At 29.3% G+C, this 26,149-nt stretch overlaps 1 protein-coding gene across 2 annotated transcripts in view; it reads right to left on the reverse strand.

The window, feature by feature from the left end:
• LOC129974839 (twitchin-like) overlaps positions 1-26,149 on the reverse strand; it is a 243,952-nt gene that overhangs the window by 22,600 nt on the left and 195,203 nt on the right. For both annotated transcript variants that reach the window (XM_056087604.1, XM_056087605.1), the window contains 24 exons: positions 25,851-25,993; positions 24,488-24,647; positions 23,820-24,008; positions 23,611-23,724; positions 22,144-22,248; positions 20,870-21,067; positions 20,644-20,755; positions 19,078-19,253; positions 18,336-18,614; positions 17,628-17,800; positions 15,916-16,045; positions 14,990-15,292; positions 14,110-14,221; positions 13,393-13,565; positions 11,449-11,736; positions 10,079-10,244; positions 9,799-9,920; positions 9,081-9,119; positions 8,401-8,466; positions 8,153-8,246; positions 6,735-6,938; positions 5,562-5,703; positions 3,905-4,104; positions 45-197 (listed from right to left, as the gene is read on the reverse strand). In XM_056087604.1, the coding sequence (XP_055943579.1) occupies positions 45-197; positions 3,905-4,104; positions 5,562-5,703; positions 6,735-6,938; positions 8,153-8,246; positions 8,401-8,466; positions 9,081-9,119; positions 9,799-9,920; positions 10,079-10,244; positions 11,449-11,736; positions 13,393-13,565; positions 14,110-14,221; positions 14,990-15,292; positions 15,916-16,045; positions 17,628-17,800; positions 18,336-18,614; positions 19,078-19,253; positions 20,644-20,755; positions 20,870-21,067; positions 22,144-22,248; positions 23,611-23,724; positions 23,820-24,008; positions 24,488-24,647; positions 25,851-25,993 (3,841 nt within the window). The remainder of the gene's footprint in view (positions 1-44; positions 198-3,904; positions 4,105-5,561; positions 5,704-6,734; positions 6,939-8,152; positions 8,247-8,400; positions 8,467-9,080; positions 9,120-9,798; positions 9,921-10,078; positions 10,245-11,448; positions 11,737-13,392; positions 13,566-14,109; positions 14,222-14,989; positions 15,293-15,915; positions 16,046-17,627; positions 17,801-18,335; positions 18,615-19,077; positions 19,254-20,643; positions 20,756-20,869; positions 21,068-22,143; positions 22,249-23,610; positions 23,725-23,819; positions 24,009-24,487; positions 24,648-25,850; positions 25,994-26,149) is intronic.

Below are 26,149 nucleotides of genomic sequence, written 5' to 3' on the forward strand. Positions count from 1 at the left end.
TTCAATTATTTTTAAATATCAATTAAAAATTAGAAATAACTTACTCTTTACTTCTGGTGAGCAATTTACTGATAAAGTCTTTGCCTTCATTAGATATATTGGCAAAAGCTTCATCGTCAAATTCCCAGTCGCATGCCCGCACATTCTTTAGCGTCTCAACATCGTTGTCGCCGGCAAATGGCGATAGACCACTCAGCCTGTAAAAATTGATAAACGACATTGAAATGCGGAATCAAATGTAAGGAAAATTCAACATGAAGCATTAAAAACATTACTAATATTTGTTGGCCAGAAGAAATTTTATGATGATAGAAAAAAAACACGTTGTTTTAATAATTCAAAATTAACCGTCAATGTTTTAAATAATTCAGAATTAACAGACAAGCCATCTGAAACTAACATAGCAGTTTCCGTATATTTAAAGACAAAAGTATTTTTGTAATCCTTCGAAGATTGTAATTAAATTAATTATTGAAATAAAATATTATTGGACAAATTATTGAAATAAGATAATAATTAGTAATTCAATAAGCTCAATCTGATTCTTTCAGGGCACTGTCAAAAATGGCAAAAAGAAAAATGTATTGATTTGTTTGTGTAATTAATTGATTAATATAATAATTGATTAATATAATATAATATAATATAATTTTTAACATATAAGAATGCAAGTAATTCAGCCTTAAAGGAATTAAACCATTGAAACCAAGCTTCAAACAAAATAGAATGTTCTGAATTTAAGTAAAAATAAAAATATTTTTGACAAATTAAAAGATAGTTGAACTATTAAGGAAATAAGTTTGTAAGCTTTTTACATAATGTTTAATTATAAAGACGTGATGACTAATTCAGGTTTTATTAAAACGAAACGATTAAAACAGAATTAATTAATAGCAAGAGTAAATTATTATGCAGGTCTCTATTACAAATTCTGATATATATTAATTTTATTTGTACAAGCATAATATATATGTTTTATATTAATTATTTATATAATTTAACCCTCTCGATTCCAGCGGGGCGGTTTGGGGCGGTTTGAGAATTTACCCTATAACATTCACGTGGGGCGGTTTGGGGCGGCTGCTAGCCGTTTTAGGGGAGATGGGTATTAAAAGTGGCTATTCTACTGAACACTCCAGGAGGTCCTCGTTATCTTCGACAATCGCGGCTTTTTCACAGTAGTTTCCCCTGTGCCTTCGGGCGGTAGGGGTTGAGGAGGAATTCACTAAATAGGTTATTGGCGTTTATTTTGTATTTTAAAAGGGTTTTAGTTTCTATTTTCACGTGTTGTTAGCTCAAAATTGGAAAGATTTTATGGCCATTTATAAAAGAAATTTTCCACTGAAGTTCTCTGGTAACGATGAATGATATATAAGGATACCGACACGTTGTTTATTTTTCGGACAAGCGTCAGAAGACCTTTCCAATAGTAAGACTATTGTAATGATATAAAGACAAACCATTGCATTGTCAATGCGGCCTATTCACATCGCAGTTTTCTCACAAAATGGGTAGCGATACTTGTTACTATGGTAGGAAGTCGTTTTACACTGCATCTTATTCTTTCATCAAAGGACTGTCGGAAATTCTGAGACCGTGTACAAACTACCGCTTTTAAAATAGAATTAAAGACAAAAAAAAAAAAAAAAGATTTGGAGTATTCTTTATCGCCCTCTTCAAAGAATGAGATAATTTAAATAAATACTGAGTTCCTTTTTAGAATGCCATTCTGAAAATTTCTCTTCAGTTGTGAATTTCTACTCTTTATTTTATGTACTGTGAATCGGGTGTTTGGATTATCAGAGTAATTTTTCTATTGAAACGCTTATTATTTCTTCATTATGAGTAAAAGAAATCGTGAACACACTGAAGAAGAAATTAAAGCAATTTTACTTGATTCTGATGAAAGTGACAGTGATCTATCAGCGAAGATGATGGTTGGCCAAAAAATGATACTTTAGCTGATCTCTCGTTTATTCTAAGCAAATAAGCAGGAGATGAAACTAACGAGGGTCAGGTGAACGAGAGAGATAGAGATGAGGAGTCAAAAAATGTTATATAATATACATATTATCAAAAATTTGCAAATGATTCCCTCGTGTGTAAATTTGTGGAAATTTAATATGAAGCTTTTGTTCAAAAATTTATCTTGTCTTAACAATATTATAGAAAACTTCACATAACATTTTAAAATCAGAAATTCAGCTTGAAAAATTCAATATGACAGTTCATACTAAAAAAGTAATATTTATGATTAATGTAATTTTAAATGTGTTAAATCTTCATATTTAGTTTATGAAGAATGTAATGTTTTAGTAAAATGTTGAGGCTGAAAACTGAAGGAATGTATTTTTGAAATATATTTCGTTGAGTAATTTTCCCCCCGAATTTTATTTCATAAATTTTTGTGTTTCAGCATTAAATGAAGTTTTAAAAATATGTTATCTCATCTATCGAAACAATTCGATAGATGAGATATATAACGTTTGACGTAATATATTCCCTTGGTTAGAAAAAAATTTTAATAGTTATATTTTAAAAGATTAGTAAAAATGAGTGGCAAAATACAGATATTTTTGGAATTTATCTTTACTCTACATTCTTTTTCCATTATTTAATGTAAAAGCAAGAATGCGTAAGGTTTTGGAGAAAAAAAATGTGAAAACTTCTTTAAAAATTTAATTAAAGTTCTAAAATTTTTCTCTTAGTATCACTATCGAAAATGCAAAATAATACTTTATATTTAAAAATTCAATAAAGATAATCGTTTATACTAAAAAAAAAAATGCTAAAGACAATAAAAAAAAAAAAAAAAAAAAAAAAAATCTTCGCTGAGTGTTGAAAGAACATATTATTTTCGAAACATCTTTCAAAAAGAGTAATAACATTTTTTTTTTTTTTATCCAACGATTGTTTTTATTTCGGTATTAAATGAAGATTTAAAACATTATCTTGTTTATCACTGAAAAGCATTGACATCTATACTATGTAAAAAAAATGTAGTAATTGCATTGATATATGTATAATGTATGTTTTACATTACTATGTAAATTTTTTTTTTTACATGGTAATATATGACATATTATTTAATTTTGGCAACAAAAAAATATAAAAGCCTATTGAGAATTAAATGAATTATAAAGATGTTTTTGAAATTGCTAGTAAAGCCAGTTTTTATTTAAATGGTTTGGAAGCCTAACATGAAACTTACGAAAAAGAAAACAACTATTTTTTAAATTATAAAATAAATTTCAAATTTTTTGTAAAAAGAAAAATGCCCCGCAAAGATGGTGAGCGAAACACTTCACACTAAAAAATATAAATACATTAGAATAAAACTCTTAAGCGGATGGAAAATGAATCTCGTTGTCGAAAACCGCAAGGCAATTATTCAAGGTAGAGCGTCGACAGTTTTATTACTTCAGAGTGCGGGGGGTAACTGCCCCTCAGCTAGGACGAGTCCATGTCTTTCAGAGACACGCTGAGAAAGTCTGGATGTTAAAGGGAGTGCCACTTGAAAAGTGCTTGGATGTTAAAGAGTTAAATTAATATTATTTAACACAAAGTACATATTTCTCTCATTTAATTCAACATAGAATATTCAGTTAAGAAAATATTTTTTTGTGATGAATATTTATTGTTATTGAAATACGTGTTACAAATATTTCGTGCATTTAATTTGTGAGCAATATTTAGATATTTTAAACCATTAAATATTAAGGTGACAAGATGTAACTGAATCAAATTTGTGAGGATTACATTTTTATCTTCCTTTTTTTAATGAAAAACATTAAGATGAATAGTTATAGTATTTACTGTTATAATCTTTTTTGATGTCACTCATTTTAAAAATTACACAAAATTTATAAAAGCAAAATAAAGTTCAAACATTAAGAATACTTACAGGACATATGCCAGAACACCTACGGCCCACATATCAGTATAGAAACCCACTGGCTCTCTATTCACGATTTCAGGGGCAGCAAATTCAGCAGTTCCAGTCGAAATTTTAACAACTTCGTTCGGATCCAGCTTAGTAGCCAGGCCGAAGTCGATTAGTTTGATGTTGTTGCTGGCCTTAGTTTGACACATAATATTTTCAGGCTAGAAAATAATATTTCATAAGAAAAGTCATCGGTAATGTGAAAATCAATTGCGATAATAGTCGTTAAGTGTATATTAGGGTTTTAATTAATATTATAAAGGGTTCTTTTTTTGATGTACCTTTAACTGCAGTAAAAAAAGATCATTTTAACGTTTATTCGAGGTTGCGAGTTATATTGTAAAACATTTAAAAGACGTAATATTACTTGTGATAAAAAAATCAAATAAATCACCAGTAAATGAACATAATATATTCAAAGACGATATTCATCATACGAATCATTGGTGAACTGATTTACGATAGAAATTTGCTCTTTATCGTTCTGATGATCTAAAAATAAATGTTATTAACCAAGTTTAGCTATCTGTAATACAAACAATACAAATGAATCTACAAGAAGAGCAGCGTTAGGACCAAATTAAATTTTTGTTTCTGAATCGATTCGTTAAATATCTAAACACTGAGTATAAAAAAAGGCTACATCAAACTTCTTTCATTGATTCCAGACATGTTTTAAATTTGATTAAAGACAGAAGAACTGTACTTATCGAAACTTAAAACTTGATTATCTTTAACTCTTTCTAGGGCCTTGGAAAGTATACTTCCCACCAAATTCATCAATTTTTGCATGAAGTTATGTAGGTTGGCATACGTTCTGAAATTTTTTTCAATAAGATAGAAACTTAGATGTTTCAGTTTCTTATCTCATACAAAATGGTATGCCTTAATTTGTTATTTAATTATTAATTAACCAAATTAATTAATTAATCGGAATAATTTTATCTAATAAGCTAAATGAGTCACTTTTCTTAAATTAATCTTAATCCTAAAAATATTTTAATATACCATGACTAGAAAAAAATTGCCTTTTAAAGAGTTACTGTGTATAACAACATAGCATTGCTCTTTTCATCAATTCAAACACTTTCCTAATATCTATGATGCACAATTAGTTCTTGATAATTCATTTTTTTCTAGTCCAATACAAAATATTTTTTTTAACTAAAAAGATTCTAGAGAAAAAAAACTTTCAAAGTTACAGAGATTATAAATTAATTAAATAGAGCATAAAATAGGATATCTTCTCAGAAATCTTTCAATGGCCAAAAAAAGATCATTCTTATCTCGATAATTTGATATAGTTGCTGTTTATAGTAACTTTTTAATATTCTTGTTTTATCTTTCTTCATCTCCATCGAAGGAGAAAATAAATGTAAATAAAATGAAGATAAACCTCCTGCAAATGTCCCTCTTGATATTCGTTATTGAAATATAAAAAGAAGTTCACAAAAGTGCTTATAATTTGATTTTTTCCCAGTCTTAACTGTTGACCAACAGATCACCCCGCTATAGTACTAAGAATAAAACAAATGTCACAAAAATATTTGTTTTTTCTAATTTCTTTTATATAAAAGGGCAGAACAGTAGATACATTTTTCATGTTTTATTTCTTTACCTTGATATCCAAGTGAATGATGTTCTTTTCATGCATATGCTTCATTCCCTCACATATCTGCCTCATATAATTTATGACTTCTGCTTCGCACATGAAGTAACTGTCATCCGTAATTTTTTCGAAAAGCTCGCCACCAGACATACTGGAAAATAAACATAATTTGTTATGAATGAAATAAAACAACAACAACATTGCTGAAGATAAAGGCCAAAACGGCAATATATATCTGATAAATCTGCAGCAATTTGAAAATTCTCTTAAGATATAAATTTTATTGCAGACAAGAAAAAATCACTGGACTATTATATTATTATGATACAGTATTCAATTTATGTTCAGATTATTACTTTTTATAAATACGTTCTTCAATTTAGGATGGAAGAACAGGTTTAGGTTTGTTATTTATAGAATAAAATATTAACAAATATCATCGATCTGACTACAAAAGGGCAAATAGTTCGAATTTGATAGTCGAGATAATTTTTTTTTGCTAGGTTGTGTTAAATATTAAGAAATATTTTTATTGACAACTTTGGGGTTATTAACCATTAGTATTCGAGATTTAACATTACTTTTATATTTTAATAATATTTACATTTCTGTGATTTATATACTAAGTAATATGCTTACGTGTAATAAAATATGAATTAATCCTTTACAATCCGAAAAGCAATTCGTTGCGTATTTATTTACTTAAGACAAGGACTTGTTCATTGCTCCGAAAAATAAATATATAATTGTTTTAATTTTTATTTCTTGTTTTAATTTTAATTTTAATTTCTTATTTTAATTTTAATTTTTATTTCTTATTTTAATTTTAATTTTATTTCTTATAAATATTTTCTCGAATTATTTTCCATACCTTCTAAACATTTTTTAGGCATTTTTAACAATTATAATTAAAAAATAAAAAAATAAAATGTCAAAATGAGGCACCGTCTTGAAAGGGTTAAAAATGCCGCATGAGATGGATATATACAATAATTTAAATTCATATAGTTCGATGATACCTATCTCAAGAATAATCATATTAAACTGGATATTTCTTTCTTCTTTTGAATAAATTTATTACTATTTTTTTCAACCAAAATCATTTATAAATAACTGGCATTTAATGTAGGTATTAATATACACATGAAATTAAACGAAAACTTGGCTTTAAAATGTACTCACAATTCATAAATGAGAACCATCTCATCATCATCTTCAAATGCGTCGTGTAGGTGCACCAGTTTTGGATGGTGCAGATGATTCATCACATCTATTTCTTTCCTGATGAGAGATTTCTCCATAGGATGAGCAACGGGAATGAATTTGGCAGCGAAGATGTTGCCCGTCTTCCTCTCCCTGCACCTGTGGACCACTCCGAAGGCTCCCCTGAAATCAAGCGTCAGACATTTATAAATATTCTATATTACAACATTTTGTAAGTGAAAAAAATCCAGCAAAAACCGATATACAACACAATACTACGTTATCGCTCAAACAATGATATCCAAAACAATATCCCTCTAAACAGATATTTTTTATGTGACAAATTACAGTCATACTTCAATAACAAGAGATTCGCGTAAAAAGAAACTAAAATCTAAAAATAAAATTGACTATCTTAACGAGCGAAGTTTTTCAGCACGAGTAATAAAGAGGAGACATCCTGATGTGAAATGCAGGACTGGCTTCTATCTCCGTTGTCAGTCTATGTTAAGTGATTATTTGGTTTTTATCTTTGCATGGAAAAAGCTTTGACCGGAAAGCGTTGTCGAACCCGACTCCGAAGGTTTTGAACAAGTGTCTGTGAAGTATTAATTGATACGATTGTATTTCTGCCCAAAATTATGAGGATGGCAATGATACTGATGAGCTGGGAGAAGAAAATATCCAGAATTGCTGAAGAGAATATACAGTTTATAGAGCTCTTTGTCATTGCAAAAACTTGCGGATGAGATTTGGTCAGGAGAAGAGGAAATAACAGTCTCAGCAGAGCAACACTCTTTCATTAAAGCAGGGGAGATGATGAAAGCATGAAAAAATATTGCATCGTACATTAAGAAGCAAAATCCAAATCAGATAGTAATGTTATGTCTCATTTCCACCAAATTTTGAAGTGCAGTTAAAGATATACGTCTTCATGCAACATTCTAGTAAAAGAAACATATGCATTATAAATAATAAATTACATAATTATAAATTGTTTGAGTATTTTGTTCGGAATGGAACGTATTCTTTCTTAATGAAAAAATTTGTTTCACTTTATGCATTACAAGTAAGATTCGAGAAAGAATTTGTCCGTTAAACGAGATTTCAATGTTTATTATTATTTTTTGTAAATAATAATAACAAATTGTGGTGATAATATGCATATGCTTAAGTTGTTCACAGACAGGGAATCATGATTTATATAACTAAATAATATTTTTTTCCAAATCCCGCAACAATTTTTTTTTGTTGGTTTGTATATTTTTGGCAAACTAAACATCAAAAAATGCTCTTCAGCAGTTGAAAAATATTACAATATATTTTCTAATGATAATTCAGAAAAATAAGAAATTCATTCAATATTTTTCAAAAAAAAAATTAAGAAAACTACTTACGTTCCGATTTCTTCAAGTATATCGTACTTATCGTATACACTTGACGTTTTTATGTCAACTGGCTGAGGAATATATTTGTCGAAGACATCGAAAACTAGAAAAGAAACATAAATAAGTTTTAAAAAATGAGCATCAGTTGAAATCAAAAGTTAAACTGATCATTTAACGATATGCTATTAAGATTTCATTATTTAAATTCATGGGGAAAAACAACAAAACACTAAAAAATAATAAATTTAAACGCTTACCAAATTGATCATAGTTTTTAACTTTTCCTTCAGACTTTCCACGTATCCTTTTGCCTTGTGCGTCCACTAAGGAAGAAAAAAAATAAGTAAAATTATTATGGATATCGTTTGGTAATAATAAATATATTTTTATCGTATAAAGGAATAAAAAGTGTACTGCTTTTTTTTAGATATTATAAACATAAATTTACTTAAAACATTCTTTAAAATTACATTCAAGGCTTTAAATTAATTCAAGATCATTTTAAGTTTTATCTCAAATTTTCAATTTGTAATAATAATTAGAATTTTATTCAATGTGAAATTTTTTTTTCCGCAGAATGTTTTAAATGTAACGATATGCTAAACCTTTATGGCTATAATAGTTACAAAAATTAGTTAATGTCACATAATTTTCTATTCGTAATGATAATTGAAATTTTATACAATAAGAATTTTTCTGTTCACCGGATATTTTAAATGTTACGATACAATTCTTAAGACTAGAATTGTTACTAAGACTAGTTAATATCACGTAATTTTCAATTTGAAATAATAAATAGAATTAAATAAAATGAGATTTTTTCCTTCTGCAGAATGTTTTAAATGTTGCGATATGCAAACCTTTAAGACTAGATTAGTTGCAAAGACTAGTTAATGTCATATAATTTTTAAAGCAGAAATTGAACTTATTTACTTACACATGTAATGCTTCCTTCTAGCTGCATCTTTTTCTTTCACTACAAATAAAAAAATCGATTATTAAAGTAAAACACAACAATATAAAGCAAACATGAATATTTTTAAGAAAATAATAATAAAAAAAATCACAAAAAAAGCTTATAGAATACAGGAATGGAATAGAATGAAAAGCATATGATATTAAGATATTAATGTCATATGCAGACGATATTAATTTAGAGAGAATAAGTTGCAATGCAATAGAAATATGTATGTGGAAAAAGGAAAAATGACATTTAAATTAAGAAATAAACTTTATTTACTAAGTTATAAAAAAATTATTTCTTTTAACTGAAGACTAGTAAATAGTATTTTCTAAATTAATGGAATAACATTTAATTAATCTAAAATTGTAGCATTTTTACAGACAAGTATAGTTTAACACACACAAAAAATGAAAGAATATATGTTTTATTTTTAATTTCTTTCTTGAATAATTAATGGCAAAATTTCTGAAATCTTAGAAAACCTTAATTTATTGAGAGACAAAATAATTTCGTTTTAATTAAATACCACTTTTTATCTTTGGAAACATCTTAAAATAATTTATATTGCCATGAAACATAAAAAGCGTCATCATATCAAATTAATATAAAACAGCTTAGAATAAATATTTAGAATTAGCGGAAAACTAAAGTAGAAAACTAAATTCCAAAAATATTGTTCCAAAATTCTTACATTTAGTAGTGACGAGTTGAGTTGGTTCGCTAGGATCACTCCTACCATAAACATTCTCAGCATAAATTCGGAAAACGTAATCTTTTCCAGGATTCAATCCATTTATTGTGTGATATGTAAACCTATGAAAGATTACAAAGAGATTACAACATTAGGAGAAATATATCAGTAATAATCAGTTATAGAGATATCATTTTTATATATTATTTATATCATGATTGATAAAAAAATTGATACATTTAATACCATTATTGATTATATAGAAACGATTTCTTTTTACCTTGTGTTTCCACATCGAATCCAGCTGGTCATTGGACATTCTTGCTTTTCAATCAGATAACTACTGACATGGCTTCCACCATCCCATAATGGAGGCTTCCATGATAATGTAACAAAGTCATCGCAAATGGTTTCAACCACTGGGAATCTAGGTGGATCGGGTTTATCTAAAATGGCAAAGAGAAATACATATTATATATTGGAATCTTTTAAATCTACATTAATCTGCTTTCTTCACAGAATCGTATTAAATTCCAAATGTTTACTATTTTATTCATTAAATTTATTTTAAAATAAAATATTTTTTCTTTCCTTCTCTTGTTATATTTTATGTAAAGCAATCACCAACACTGGCTTTCTTGTAGTCATTGATTTTTGCTCAGAATACTAGAGAATATGTGATTTGGATTATTTTCATTTATTAAAACATGCACAATTTTTTGTATCTTATTTAATCGTAAAGAATGCATATATAAATTTAAAGCAAAAGTATTGAAATTTTTTTTAACTAAAATTAAAATATCTAGTTTAACAATAAGGAAATAATTGAAAGTACATTCAATAGACTGTAAAGTGATCAAAGATTTTGTTTAATTATTATTTTAATTTAAAAGTTGTGATTAATAGTTTTATAACAAATCCTGACTGACAGTTATTCACTGTGTATTTGAAAATAATCACAGTTTTTATGTGTTTTTGCTAATATCTGGTAAATATCTAATCGGAAAATCAAACAGTATGCATACAAAATCATGCTTGTCATCATATCTCATTTTTACGTTTATTTCACTTAATGTATCTTTAAACATAATTTTTTATGTATCTCTAAAATGAAACATTCCAAGTTTATTTAGTTTAGTACAAAGGGGTGTAATTTCTATTCAAACTTTATTAGCTGTATCATTATACGGTTTTGAATAACACCAGGTTAAAAGATTAATTAGAATCATTTTTAGCAGCGTTCGTTAGAAACAGCAAGAATATCAAATAGAGAATTTAAATAGAAATTAAATCTAATTACTTTCAATTTGAATAATTTTACATCAAGATTTACTTATTTACTAGCATCATCGACAAATTATTAAGTCAAAATTTTGCACTTGTTTATTCTTAACAGCAAGAAGATAGAATAGAGAATTTGAAATTAAAATATCTAATTACATTTTCAAAGCGAATCATCTTATGGCAAAATTTTCTTTTTTACCAGCATCATCGATAAATTACTAAGCTAAAATTTTGCACGTTTATTTTTTACGCAGTAATTCTCAATTACATTAAATGTAATCTGATATATTTATCGTTCTAAACCTAAAACAATTATTGTATTAACTATTGCTGTTAAAAATTGCATCACAATGACGTAAAACTTACCATTGATTTGTACTTTGATGATGGCAGAATCCACTCCGAGCTCATTCTCCGCAACAATTCTGTATGGTCCGTTATCCCATTTCTGGACATCTCTGATGGTAAGGATAGCGTGCCTCTCGCCCACAGAGACGTCGTAACGCATGCCAGTCTCGATCTCGTCGCCGTCCTTGGACCACTTGATTTTGGGCTTGGGCAGGCCAGTGAATGGAATCTTCAGAGTAACGTTCTCACCTTTTTCGAAGCACGCCAGTTCGCGGAATCGAGGAGGTACATGCAATACTGGTGCAGCTGGAAATATACGCAGTTTATTAGAAAGAAGTTGTTTTGATAAGCTTTCAATATTTTGTCGTTCTTTCGGTGTATTAAAATATAATTAAGTGAAATATGAAGTTAATGCTGTCTCAGAGAGAGGGAATGTTTGTAAAAGAATCTTGTATACAAAGCAAAAATATAAAGACTAATTTACTGTGGTGGTATTAGGCGTTTTACTCAGGAAAACACATCATTGCTTAAATACGCTTCGCTAAGAGATGATAAGCAGAAATATGAATGATTATTACGTTTCCTAATTCTGAGTGTAATCTGAGTTGTCTGAGTTCACTGTATTGCTAAGTATAAAAATCGTCTTTCAATTTTCTTATTACCTCTTTTTTGCGGAAATAGATATTTCTTGACGCATGCGCAAAAGCGCGAAGAGTTTCAGAATTCACGAAGGTCGAAAACAGCAGAATTAAAAGATTATTTATAGACTGAATATAAATTATGATGTGCGAATTTTTTATGGTATAAAATTTAATCAGTCACTACTTTGCCAAAACCGGAGAAGGCAAATTAAACTTCGCCCCTAATAAGAATTTTCCTCCCAAGGTTTTATGGATCTATCAAGATTTTAATGTTTATGTCCGGACAGTAGAACCCATTAAGAGCCATCTTCTTGGTCAGGGTTATACTTCTAGCTAGTATTTAAGTTATAATCGTTCTCATTTAGAATTATTTTGATTGAATTAGAACTTTATGTAAATCCTAATTCAAGCAAAAATTTCTTCGATAGTTAATTTGTTTCAATCTTCTTTAAATCTAAAAAATCAACAATGTGTAGTTATTTTCAGAAGGAAAATAATAAAAAATTGCATATTGAAATTTCCACTAATCGACCGAATTTCTCCTCAGAATTCTTATGTTCAGTATACAGAAATTCAATTGTATCATTTTTATTTAAAAAAAATTCTAACTTTTTAAATATTAAGACCTACAGCTTCTGTGCTACTGAGATAATATCAAACACAAATAATATTTTTCTTATTTAAAGTTTTATATTACTTCGTTAGAGACAATGATATAAAAAAATGATTGCATAGATATTCTGCACAACAAATGATTGCAAAATATTCTGTAGAATTATTTTATATAGAGAGAATTCTAGGGAATTTTATCAATAAATGATGGTTAGAATCATTCAAATATTAACCTATAATAACTATGATACATTTTCAACATAATCATTTCCGATTTTTCAATTTATACAGACTTAGTCATGCTGTGGTGAATTGCATATAAGCCAGTAACAGCGCTTCTACCCGAACAGCTGTTTTGGCATAATCGGATCGTTACTGGACTGCTAACCTAAAGGTCCCAGATTCTATCCTCACGCATCCCTAACCTCTTCAATGTCATCATGAAGCATTATAAACATAGAAGTTTAATTTAGAACAGCAATTAGCGTTTTATTCATTTGGTGGTTTTAATAGGATTTTTATGTTTGTTATGTTAGATAAAATTCTACCGGGTAATTATTAAACAATAATGTTTTTTGCCTAATAAGTTAGACTATATATAACAGTCATATAGGATTTTTACAAATATTATACTGCCTGTAAATTTTCAAAAAAACAATAGTTGAGAATTTAAAATACTGTTTTTGATTGCCAGTGGAACATTACTTACTTTTAATAAGGAGCTCAGCTCTTGATGTCCTTGAGCCTCCTTTGTTTGTAGCTCTGCAAGCGTATTCGTCGGCATCTTCCCCGTATGCCTCGCTCACGACCAGCGAGTAAGTATCTCCATCCTTCAGCATTGTGTACTTGCCACCATCCATCAACTCTCGAGTGCCCTTGTACCTAGATGAAAACAAATATTCGATGCATTTCTTTTATAGATTATAGCAATTGACAAACTTTTACCTTTTGAAAATTTGTCATTTGAAGTTTATCTTTTTTATCGAATACTATACATTTGAAATTGTGACTTAGTACTTTTCTATTATCCTTTTTAACAGACCTGCCTTAGACAAGAATTCAATATCTCATAAATTTTAATCAAATTTAAAAATTAATTAAAAATTCAAATATGCTTTCAAAGAAAGACAGATTGTATTTTTTTTATTTAAAAAATATTATTATTTGTATTTTTGTTGTATTTTTTTATTTAAAAAATACATATGCAGTGCTATTAACCTGTGAATGAAGATTAGTAGTATATTCCTTTTATGTAATGAACTTTTCTAACCATAAATTAATAATAATGGAATAACTGATCGGGAATTTGGAAGAATTGAATAATAATAATAATAATAATGACTCTTTTATTATTAAAAAATAACTAACAAAATAAAATTAGAATAGTTAAAAGCTGTATTAGAATAATTAAAAAAATATGTCTTACCATGTAATCGTTGGTTTTGGATTTCCAGTAACTTTGCATGTGAATTGAGCGCTCTTGTTTTCAACCGCCATAACATTTCGAAGAGGTATGACAAATTCTGGTGGTACTGGAGCTGTAAGGACAACAAAGCGCAACTCTTAAATATTGAAAAATTTCTAAGCAACAATTATTTGCAGATTATAAGAATCTCTAATGCTTAAACATACGTATGTATACAAGTTCATTTACTCAATACAACTAGAATATCTCAACTACTATGCAGACATTTTCATTCATTAGGCTTTAAATGGTTCTGAGGCATATATTAATTATTTTATTTAATGAATTGGAAGATGTGATTTAAATATTAAATTAAACTGATAATGTAAATATTCTTAAAATGTAAATGATAAAGCATAACGATTTGTAGATTGATAATGGTAGGAAATAAGCATAAAAAAATGAAAATGAAATATCCAAATGGATAGCAAAGTCATGCATCGCCAGATGCAGGAAACCAATGCTAGACTTTAGTTTATTTTCATTTGAATGAAATGATTCTGTAATAATTGTAAATTTAATTTTCAGTGAAATCATCATAAATAGATGTTTAGAAGTTGTGAAATCATCATCCAAATAATTTGTAAAAGAAATAACGATTCACAAAGACGTTCATAAATTATCTTGGAACTTAATTCATGAAAACCAGAGAGAACAAAATTTCAAGAATTAAAATCAAAAGAACGTGATTTCAGTAGTAGTAGAAAGAAATTTAAAGCGGGAGAATGAATTCTAATTGCAGATAATTTTTGATAATGATATTCATATAGAGAGAAACAAAGCACAGCGTATTTTTTGAGACAATGATTAATTAACGACTCAGAATTTGGATGCTACTTACCATTAGGATCTTTAATTTTGACTGAAGTGGAATTACTCGAAGGCGGACTCATGCCTGCTTCGTTGACTGCAAACACTCTGAATTCGTATTGCCTGTCCTCAATCAGGTTAGAGATATTCACTTGGGTCGTGATGGACAAGTTTGGTCCCACTCTCTGCCATGCCAGAGTTCCGACTTCTCGCTTCTCGACCCAGTATCCTTGGATTCTGCTGCCACCGTCACTCTCTGGTTTCTCCCAAGACAGATTGACAAAGTCGCCTCCTACTTCGGTCACAACAGGGACACCAGGTGCACTTGGTTTGTCTAGTTAAAAGACAGAATATTTTAAAGTTATTCAGCAATATATTATTATTATTTTAACTACTAGATAAAATAATCAATCTACCATCATGATCTAACAGTCATGCTTGCATAAACCCATCAATAATACTACTTAAATGTCTTTTTCAAAGCATGATTATTATAATTTCATTGTGTCCCTTGTGACGAAAAATAGGATATAATGTTACAGCTCATTGTAATCATACAAAGAAACTCCAAATCAACTTAGCTTCAGTTCAATTATATTAACGTCTCGTTTTAAAGAAACATCAGGACTATTTTGGAAAGGACCTAGTAAGTTTGGACCGCTGTCAGATAACTACGACGACACATCAGCTGACAATCCCTCTCCAAACTTCCGCACCATACCAGGGGAGGACGTTTGGTCCCGCCGGATTTAAGATGCACCAGACCAGCTTATACGTTTGTTTTTAGACAATAATAGTAATATTATTACTTAAAATACCTATTATTAAATTGCAATAATCTCATAAAAGGGCAGGTCCGTCATCAGTTATGGAACAATTAGTTAACTCGATAATTGTGCATAAGAAATAAGTATAATTCAATAATTATTCAATTGCAAGAAGAAATTATTCATTTACCATATGGCAATTTCGCTATAATAGGATTGGTGCCTTCTAGAGGTTGGCTCTGTCCATTTTCATTGACAGCCATGACACGGAACAAATACTCTCCTCCCTCGGTCAATCCTTGGACAGTGAACACCAATTCCTGTGAAAAATAAGTTAGATATGAACAGATGGTGTAAATATTGAAATAACTGGATGATGGTAGCAAAGATTAATATGACTTAATAAGAATCATTTTTGATTCTTTAACTCTTATAAAGCTATTTTCCACCATATAAAGATGAACTGAAAATTCCTATCTAATTTGCAAATCTAAATTTAAACATAATTAGATGCCTTAATTGAAGATAGAAATATCAGAGACAATATTCTTAACAAAAATTAATTTTTACTAGTAAAACTGATAAACCTATGTAAGTAATATGAAATTAACATCCTTTGCTCGATTGATGCATTCATACAGACTCATTAGTTCAATATCACCACAGTGTGAACTGTTTCTAAAAATTTGTTATTTTTTAAGAAGAATTAATTTTAAAAAATGAAATTTTAATTGCCTAATTAAATAAATACGAATGTTTCGCACTTTTTAAAGAAAGCTACATATCTAACGTAAATCTTAAAATTATTTGCACTTCTTCATACACTATTAATGGATAATTATCCAGTTTTAACATTTTAATATACTTTCAGAATACTTTTAATTTTGATTGTTTTCCGAAGTTTCGTCAATTACTACTAATATTGCTATGAAAGAAGACAATAATATGCCTAGCAATGTGTACACCTGGCAATGTAACAAAATTCATCCATACATTTGAAACATTTCATGCTTCAAATCTCACAGAACAGATTACCTACATCGCAGTGTTTAAAGAAACTTTTTACTATTAATTTAAAACCTATTTAGTTAATATATAGTATTAATTCATTCGTATTATCAAAGTGTATGCAATTACGATGGTTTTCAAAATCAATTGCCATAACAATGCTAAATATCGGTTATATGCATTTCAGAGTTGAGAAAACACGGAAAAAATGTATCTGCTTTAAATGATATTTGATGATATTTTTTCACTTTATTTAAATTTATTGAATAAACATTTGGGTATATTTAACAAATATAAGTATCTTCTGTACGCTGGTAGTGAGTGAATTCTTTACAATGATGTTTTAATTATTTTAATCTAAGAACTATCAATTAATCTTTTTTTATACTTCATTCTTTTTATCATTGATTTACTTTTTAATTTTTTTTCTATGAAATTCTGGAGTTTAATTTAATTACATTAACGTCCCATTTTATAAAGCAACACAAGGGTTATTTTGGGAGGAATCTCAAACTCTTGAACAGCGGTTAGATAACGAGGATGAGACCTGAATTGGCATTCCCCTTTCGAAACTACCATTTCCCTTTCTAAACTACCCCATCAGCGGAAGGCCATTTGGCCTTGACGAAGTTAACGTGTACCAAACTCGTTTACACTCGTTACTCGTTTCGGTAGAATCGAGTTTTGAAGCTAACACCTAGCCACCAGGCCGGCCTCTTTCAAGCTTTGAAATACATGCCACCCAGATTTAACGTTTTTATGGGCATTTTTTTTTTAATCCTCTAAATAGGAATGGTTCAGTTTTAAGCATCATATTTATAGTTCATACGCATTTCTGAATGATTTCATGCTATGTTTAGATAATATGTTGCAATTTGGACGAAAGGTACTCACTCTGCAGTAACTGGAAGCCACTATCCATTGACTATGACTGGTCTCTTTGCGTTCAACAACGTAGTTGGTGATTTTGCTGCCACCGTCATATAGAGGCGGTCTCCAAGCGATGGTAGCTGTGTTCTGTGTGATGTCTGAGACTTCGAGAGGTCCTTGTGGTGGTCCAGGAAGTCCTAGATATTAAAAAACTTTCGTTAGTATCTTTAGAGTGAAAATGGAGAATCAAATATTGATAAAGGTTTAAAATTTTGAAAGATAAGTATATTTTCTTAATTAACATAAGGAGTGTGTAATACATCGCTTTAGTAATGGAATCGTAATGATGATAATATCAACGAATTTGTTATAAAACATGAACGAAAATGAAAGAAAAGTACACATTCTAGTAATTTATTTTTATGAATAAATGTATCTATTAAAAATAATTTATTTACCATTTTCATGTACTCCTTGAAACACCAATGTTTGCAATTTTTTAAATAAAATTTTGAAATGCAATAAATTATTATTTTGATGCAAGAATTTTATTTCAAGGCCTCATAAATTAACTTATTACCAGGCTTTACATTAATTCTGTCCGATCTTGTTTCTTATTTTGTGTTATTATTTAAAATTATCTTATCTTCGATTTCATTTCAGAGTAATTTTCAACATTATGAGAATCTTATTCTAACAAACACACAATTGATTTATATACTTTTTTCTTACCTGTGACTTTCAAGGCGAATGTGGCATCAGCCTGGCCGCTGTCGTTCTTTACAATGATCTTGTATTTGCCTTCATCAGTTTTCAGAGCTTCTCTTAAGTATATGATAACGTAGTCATCAAAGACAGTGAACTTGAGATGTTTGTCTTCTTTCACCTCCAGACCATCCTTGTAGAGTTGGACATCGAATGGTCCAGTACCAGAATAAAAGATCTTGATTTTTCCGTTGTCGTGTTCAGGGAAAGTTACTTCGTTAGGACAACGTTCGATTTTGGGTGCAGCTGAAATGAGAAAAATTACATTTTGTAATCTGGTGATATGTTTGGTGCAATCAGTTTTATTTATCTTTAATATTTTGCATGCTGAAGTTTGAAGAAACTCTCCATCGTTTGAAAATATCGTTTTTGTCACAAAAGATAATTTATATACAAAAAAAATTTATTCAATAATTTTTGGTACGTAGCAAATGATGCACTGAAAGAAATTAAAATAATTAAAAGACAAATTAACATGAAGCAATTAAATAATACATTTTTTTAAATATCTGAAACATTTGAAGGAATCATAAAAATGAAGTTATATCTAATGATTTAAATGAATTAAAATTTAATAAGTATCTCCGGTGAGCCAGCTGCTTGCCATAGACGTCTAGATCTCCCACATGGCTAGAAAAGACTCAATAATGTTAAGTAACCTTATTCGAAATTTTTAAAAAAAATTATGCAAAGATTTTAAGATACTTACATGCAATGTTAAGACGTGCTGAACATTTCACAGCTCCAACGCTGTTGCTGAGCTCGACAGTGTATTCTCCTTCATCAGTGTCCCACACTTCTGAGAAGACCAGTTTGAACACACCGGTCTCCATATCCTTCTGAGTGATGCGACCAGCTGGATGGATTTCTCGACCATTCTTAAACCTGCAAATAAATAAATTTATTTTAATTTGTCGAAAAGAAAGTATTTATCAAAAGAATGTAATAAATTTTAATCAAAAGAATAAAATAATGTAAAAAATCACACATTTTTCGATGACTGAAGGAAATAAAAATTCCAAAATGAAAACAATTGGCCTCTTATACTGTTTTCATCCAGTTGTTGCATAAATGCTTGATATCTGAAATAATTACACTAATGACTGAATTGATGGATAGCACGCGTATTGCAAGTTAATACGCGTGTGTAATCAGATGTAATTTTTACCACTATTAAATTTCCAATCCAAATAAATCTCCAACGTTTGCAACTTAAAGTATGGTATTGAAACAGACTTTTGAATATATATCTACTGATTTTAATATTAAATGTGATAAAAATACGACAACTATTCTTTATAGTCACAACTCCAAAATCTTACTTTAAACTAATTAATTTTTTTCAATTAATCTTTGCAATTTTATATTCAAATCAAGGCCACATTGTTTTTTTTTTTGTAGCCCATTTATATAATTTAAAACCATTATCATGCCTCACGTATCAATAAAATATATATCGAGTATTTAGAATTAAATAATCTTTATTCCGATAATGGTGGAGAAAAATTAATCATTACAGATCCAAGTCTGTTTCCATTTCAGAAAGAAAGAAAAAAATGGTGCAAAGATGTTTTGAGAAACGCATAATTTGTGAACAATCAAAAGTCAAAAGTAACTATACAGTTCAGTCATCACTGAATAACAAATTTATGATAATCTGATGTATAATGTTTATGAACTACATGAAGTAAAGAATTATAATTAATACTAATAATGTGTATAAAATCGAGGGAAAGTTCTAAAAAAATGAAAGAATTCTGAGGTAAAAAAAAAAAAAAATAATAAGCTTTAAGTAAAATTTTTTTTTTCTTTCTGCATCAAACATTTCTTTTGTTTTAAAATATTGACAGCCGATATTTAGCATTCATATTTTCTACAATGGAATAATTTTATTTTATATGGATATGTATGGATAATTTAATTTTAATCATCCCCAATATGAAAAAAAAATTCTCGACAGGGTTCTGTTTAAGTTATTTCAACCATAATATTAATGGTAAATATTGCTAGTAGTAAAGCAAAAAGAAATTTCAGTTCTTGATTTATGACGATATGAAGTTTAAAATTCGAAATTTTCTGTATAAATCTGTGATCCAAATGATTAGTGAGAATTGCTGCAATCATTTCTAAATAATATTTTTCAAACGGGTAGTTTGCGTATTTGTTTTCTATAAGAGACAAATAAATTCACTACGATTAATTATAACCCAACAAAAATTTCTTCTTCAGAATTATTTTCGTTGTTCATAAAGGAGGAAAAGTTGATAATATTTACCATCTAGCAGTGGGGAAGGGTTTGCCAAAACCTTCACATTCAAGCGTGACAGGTTTCTTGAGGTTACAACTCTTGTTGGACAAAGGTTTAACGAATTCGGGTCGCGATCCATCTGAAAAGAAATTCATATAATTTGAATGCCAGAAATTAGAAGGAAATATTACACTACAAAAATCTGCAAAAATATATGAGAAATATAAAACACAAATATCAAATAAAAACTAACCTGGAGTATCGGTGACTTTGGTGGGCATAGTTGTGTTACTAGGATCACTTTTACCAGCTGCATTCACAGCAAACACTCGGAATTCATATTCATGGTTCTCCGTTAAGTTGATGACAGTATATTCGAGATCAGGAGTGTTGTAGTCATTTGCTCGTATCCAAACGTTGCTGTTCTTTTCTCTGCGTTCAATGATGTAGCCTGATGAAGTTGAAAAAAGAAAAGTTTATATTTATATTCAAAATTATCTTTCTTTTGCTTTTGGTATAGGTTAAGCACAACATAATTGGCGTTCAATTGGCGGCATAATAATAAATTCTATATTTTTAAGATTTTTTTCTTAGACTAAGTGAAAAAATTTGTGTAATTTTTTTCTGTTTGAACACATATATTTATTTACTAAATTGTTCTTTTTCCTGAACGGAAAAATAAATAAAAAAGTTACCTATGTGAACTGAAAACAAGGTACTGAAGCAATTAATGGATTTTTAATGTTCAGACATTAATTGCAGATTGTTTTGACAGTCAGCTATAATCCTAAATATTAAGAGGATTGAAAATCACCGAAAATATTTCTTGATATAAAAAATTAGGATATCTTATTTCGTTGTAAATTGTTTTGAATTTCGCTGTAAATTTTGTTTCTCGTAGTAAACTGTTTTGAAGACCAGTGATCACCTTGAATGTCAAGATAGCTGAAAACGACTTAAAATATTTGTGGAATTGAAAAGGTCAGGATATTTTATTTCGTTTAAATAAATGATACCTTATAAATGATATCGATTTTTCCAAATTTTATAAGAAAATGAAAAAGTGATTTTTCTCGCAATCAATAGAAATATGGTGGATTTTTTTTCCACATCTACGATTGTACATCTATTTTGAGTTTTTTTTCAATTCAGATTTTTTAAGTTCAGATTTTTTTTTCTTCTATTCGAAAAATTTATGTAATTGAAATAGGTGTTGTGCTGATTTATTGCTGTAATTTTCATTGTGGAAAGCCTTTAAACCACAAAAACAAGATTGTAAAAGATAAACTTCACAGCATAACAGACTTTGAACTAATACTTCTTGGAATCTTAAATGTCGAAAATTGGTATGAACTCTATATTTGTGTGCTGATATTTCTAACTCAAACGGCAACAAAAAATATTACAGCGAGTGTTTCTAACGATATTTTCGGAATATGCAAACTAAAGCACAATTTAAAGCTTTATGACAGTAATAAAATGTTGAACCATCATTTTGAAAGGAATAATATTCTATTCTAATCATACCTGTGATTTTGCTGCCGCCATCCGTGCGAGGTTTGTCCCACTTGACATCCACGTAACTTCTGCCAACTTTACTCACTCTCACATTTAGAGGAGGTGATGGCACACCTGAGAGAAAAAGAGAAAACATTACTCAAGGATTCAAAATAAAATAATTAACGTTTTCTTAATTTTTATCCATTTCTTGAAAGGGAAAAATCAATTTATTTCCAGTTTGCACTTTTTTCAGAAACACATTGCAGTGATTCTAAGATTAGTAATTAAAAAAATCATCCATGTGAAAATGATATCAAGAAAATCTTGATATATCACAACCTGAATCTATTCTCCAAAATGAAATCTGACTCTTACTGTAGAATCTAAAAAATTGAACACAAGTTTGTGCAGGTATGCAAGTTTTTAAACTACGTCTTTAGAAACATAAAAGCTTTCTAATTCAAATGCCATGGGCCATAAATGCATTCGATTTCATTGTTATACTTTTTGGAAAGTTATTTATTGTTAATAACACAATGAAACTTACGTATATGGCTATATCTATATAGTGGTTACTTCTATTAACGATCGCTCTTGTTTCGCACGGATTGTTTAATCATAATGTTAAAATAACCTAAAATAATGTTAAAATAACATGTAGCCCACTGGGAGACAGGAGTAAGTTGATCATTCAATTTCAATGAAATCTCATCGATATGGGGGATGATTTTAAGAGAAATGGCAGGAAATAAAAGGGAACTAAAAATATATGCACATGAAAATAACATCGAAAAATTAGAATAAATCATTCGTTTTCCAATGTGGGGAGCTAAACGAACTTTTCAGCAGTAGGATATTCGGGCAGTCACAGTAAATAAACTAAGAAGCAATTTCCGCATTAAGCATAGATTTTAAATGTCTGAACAATGCTCTTGAGTGTTTTTCTGAATAACGAGTAGCTTACAGAAGGGTGATATCAATAAATTAACGGGAAATAGGCAAGAAAGTTTGTTACTTTTTAACTATAGAAAAACGCGAATATTCAAAATAATCAATTCATTAATTCAATAGAAAGTGGGAAAAACTCATGGAATTACTGTCCAATTCTCTACAACTACTGACATAAAAATACGAATTTATATTTTTATTTTTTTTAAAAAATGGAAAAAAAAATTACTTGCGAAAAAAAAAAAAAGATCTAAGAAGCACACATTGTATATTTTCTCCAAAGAAAAAAAAAGTTTGGTCATAGCATTTCGTTCTTTAAAAAATTCATACAACTCACTCCAACAAAGTAATAAATTAGAGCTTATTTTAACCACTAAACCAAAAATAAAAGTCACTCAAAGCAATTGATTCTGTTTGAAACACACGGCATTCGCTGTAAAGAGATTTTATTGTATTCAATAATTAGGAGAAATTGAAAGAATTCTCCTTGGGAATTATAAATTGAAATATAAAAATATCTGTTTAACAAAATATTGCAGGTCTTACTTGATTTCGTTTTGACCTTGAATGATGCTGTGGGTTTACTAGGTGCGCTGAATCCAGCAGCGTTCTTTGCTTTCACACGGAACTCATACTCTGCATTTTCCATCAAGTTAGGCACTAATGGGAGAAAAAATAAAATAGCATTAGCTACTTTTTTAGGAAAGTCAACAGTAAGTACCATGAATCTAAAATTTCAGGAATGAGATCGTTACCTCTCATTGTAGTGTCCTTAACTAATTGATCAGACACCGGTCTCCATCTTCCATCTCTGGGATCTCTGAATTCCACTTGATATCCATGGATCTTGGAACCACCATCACTCTTGGGCCTTTCCCAAATAAGATTGACGCTCGTCTCGTCCGAATCGGTAATCTGAGGAGTACCTGGAGGACTGGGCACGTCTGGAAATTAAAGGAAATATTCAACAACAATTAATAGAATTTTAGAAATATGAGATATATATAAAGAAAAATCCAGGCTCTTTTAATCTGCTTTATATAAAAATTTCTTCAAATTTGTATTATTTCATATCCCTATTCACACATCCAACGAAGAGTGAAATTTATTTAAGTTAGCATCAGTTTAATTAACAACCACTGTACTTAATTGGAAGCATTAATGCTTGTATTATTTATAAACAATTATATATTTAACAAGAAAGCAATTTACGAAATCATCTAATTTGTTACAGTTGTTTTATGGCTATTATTGAATAAATTTTATATACTGGATATAAAAGTTGTATCGATGGTTTTGCTGTTGTATCGATGATATTTTTAGGATAAATATACAAAATAATAATTCTTATCAAAATAAAGAAAATAAATATTTTGAAATGCAATTTACTAAAGCAAATACAGTTAAATGAGCTTGAACTTACCGAAGGGAAACTTGGCTATGATGGGTTTCTCCGATGTCAGCGGTGGCCCAACGCCATATTGATTCTCAGCAGATACTCTGAAGCTGTACTTCTTGTTTGGTTCTAAGCCAATGACATCGTAGTGACATCCGCGAACGTAACTGCTGACTTTTATCCATGCCTGCAAGAAAAGAATGAGCGCATTTAGAGCTTTTTGTCAAAAAAAAAAAAAAATGAATACTGTTTACTAATATTGGAACCAGTATCATAAGGTAATTAGGTTTCTTAATTTTGTAGGTATTTGGTGATATTTATTTTAGATGATAGAGGGAAAAGAAACAGCAAAAGGCAAAATGTTACTATTCCATAATTGTAATTAGGTTTCATTGACAGGCTATTAGCAATTGAAGTTACACAAGCTTGTGGCCAGTGGTGTGTTAGAGCCTTCCTGCGATCTCAAAATGTTCAACAACATTATTCCGATATCCTCAGAATATTGTCCATCCTTCAGTATACCAAGAAAAACCGTAGAGATATCATGCAATATCTATCGCTAATAGATGCCAGTGCCAAACATGAATGGAAACCAAACACAAATGAAGTGACTTGGAGTGGTCAATTGAATATTCAATCCTTCCCGAATTTCACCACTCCGTTCCCCTTTGTAGCTCCAAGTGAGCACTAACCGTTCGAAAAAGGCGAAAATCCAATGGTGAGTTGCATGGAGTTTTGTTTATTTTAATTATATTAACGTCCCGTTTTAAAGAAGCCCTTAGGCTATTTTAAAGAAGCTATTTTAAGGCTATTTTAAAGTTTAAAGAAGCACTAAGACTATTTCCTATTTAACCTCGTAATTTTGAACTGCGGTCAGATGACGAGGACAAAATCTGAGTTGGAATCCCCTCATCAAACTTTCACACCACACAGGTGGGAGGACGTTTGGTCCTGACGCATTTAACGAGCACTAGTCCCGTTTACACGACATTTCTTCGGTACAATCGGGGCACGAACTTGAAATCCTCCAGTTCTGACTGAGTTACATAGAGGGGGAAATTTAGCGAAATGTTAATCGTTAAGAGGTGTATAACGGTTTTAAACCATCAAGTCTTTCATGGCTAGTTTCACCTTGTATACATTTTTATAGGAATGTAATAAAGTTACAAAATACTGGAATCGCTATAATTTTAATTCAGCTGAAAGCCTTAAAAAATATATTGTAATATTCTTCTTAGACCCTAAAGAAGTTTATTAATTTTATCAAAATATAAATTTACATTACAAAATTTTTGAATAACATATTACAATAAAAATAAAAGTAAATATCATTTACATATTAACACATAAATCAACGAAAAAAGTATACATTCCATTTAAAAGAACTCACATTCAAAGATGGATCCAGTTTCTCAACAACGTAGTTTGTGATAGGGCTTCCACCATCATCCACAGGTGGTTTCCAGGACAAGGAACAATTTTCTGGAGTAATATCACTTATTTCTAATGGTCCCTGAGGTGGCCCTGGTTTATCTGTAATAGAGACAAATTTAAATTTTTAATTCAAATTCATAAGTTTTATTTCGTCTACAAAAAATAATTAAATAATTATTCAGGAATTTTATGCTATAAAATAAAATGACCATTCTTATTAAAATTTGGTTTTAAAGCAATTAATTCAAAAAGCAG

Source organism: Argiope bruennichi, chromosome 7, assembly GCF_947563725.1.
Source record: "Argiope bruennichi chromosome 7, qqArgBrue1.1, whole genome shotgun sequence".
NCBI lineage: Eukaryota > Metazoa > Arthropoda > Arachnida > Araneae > Araneidae > Argiope > Argiope bruennichi.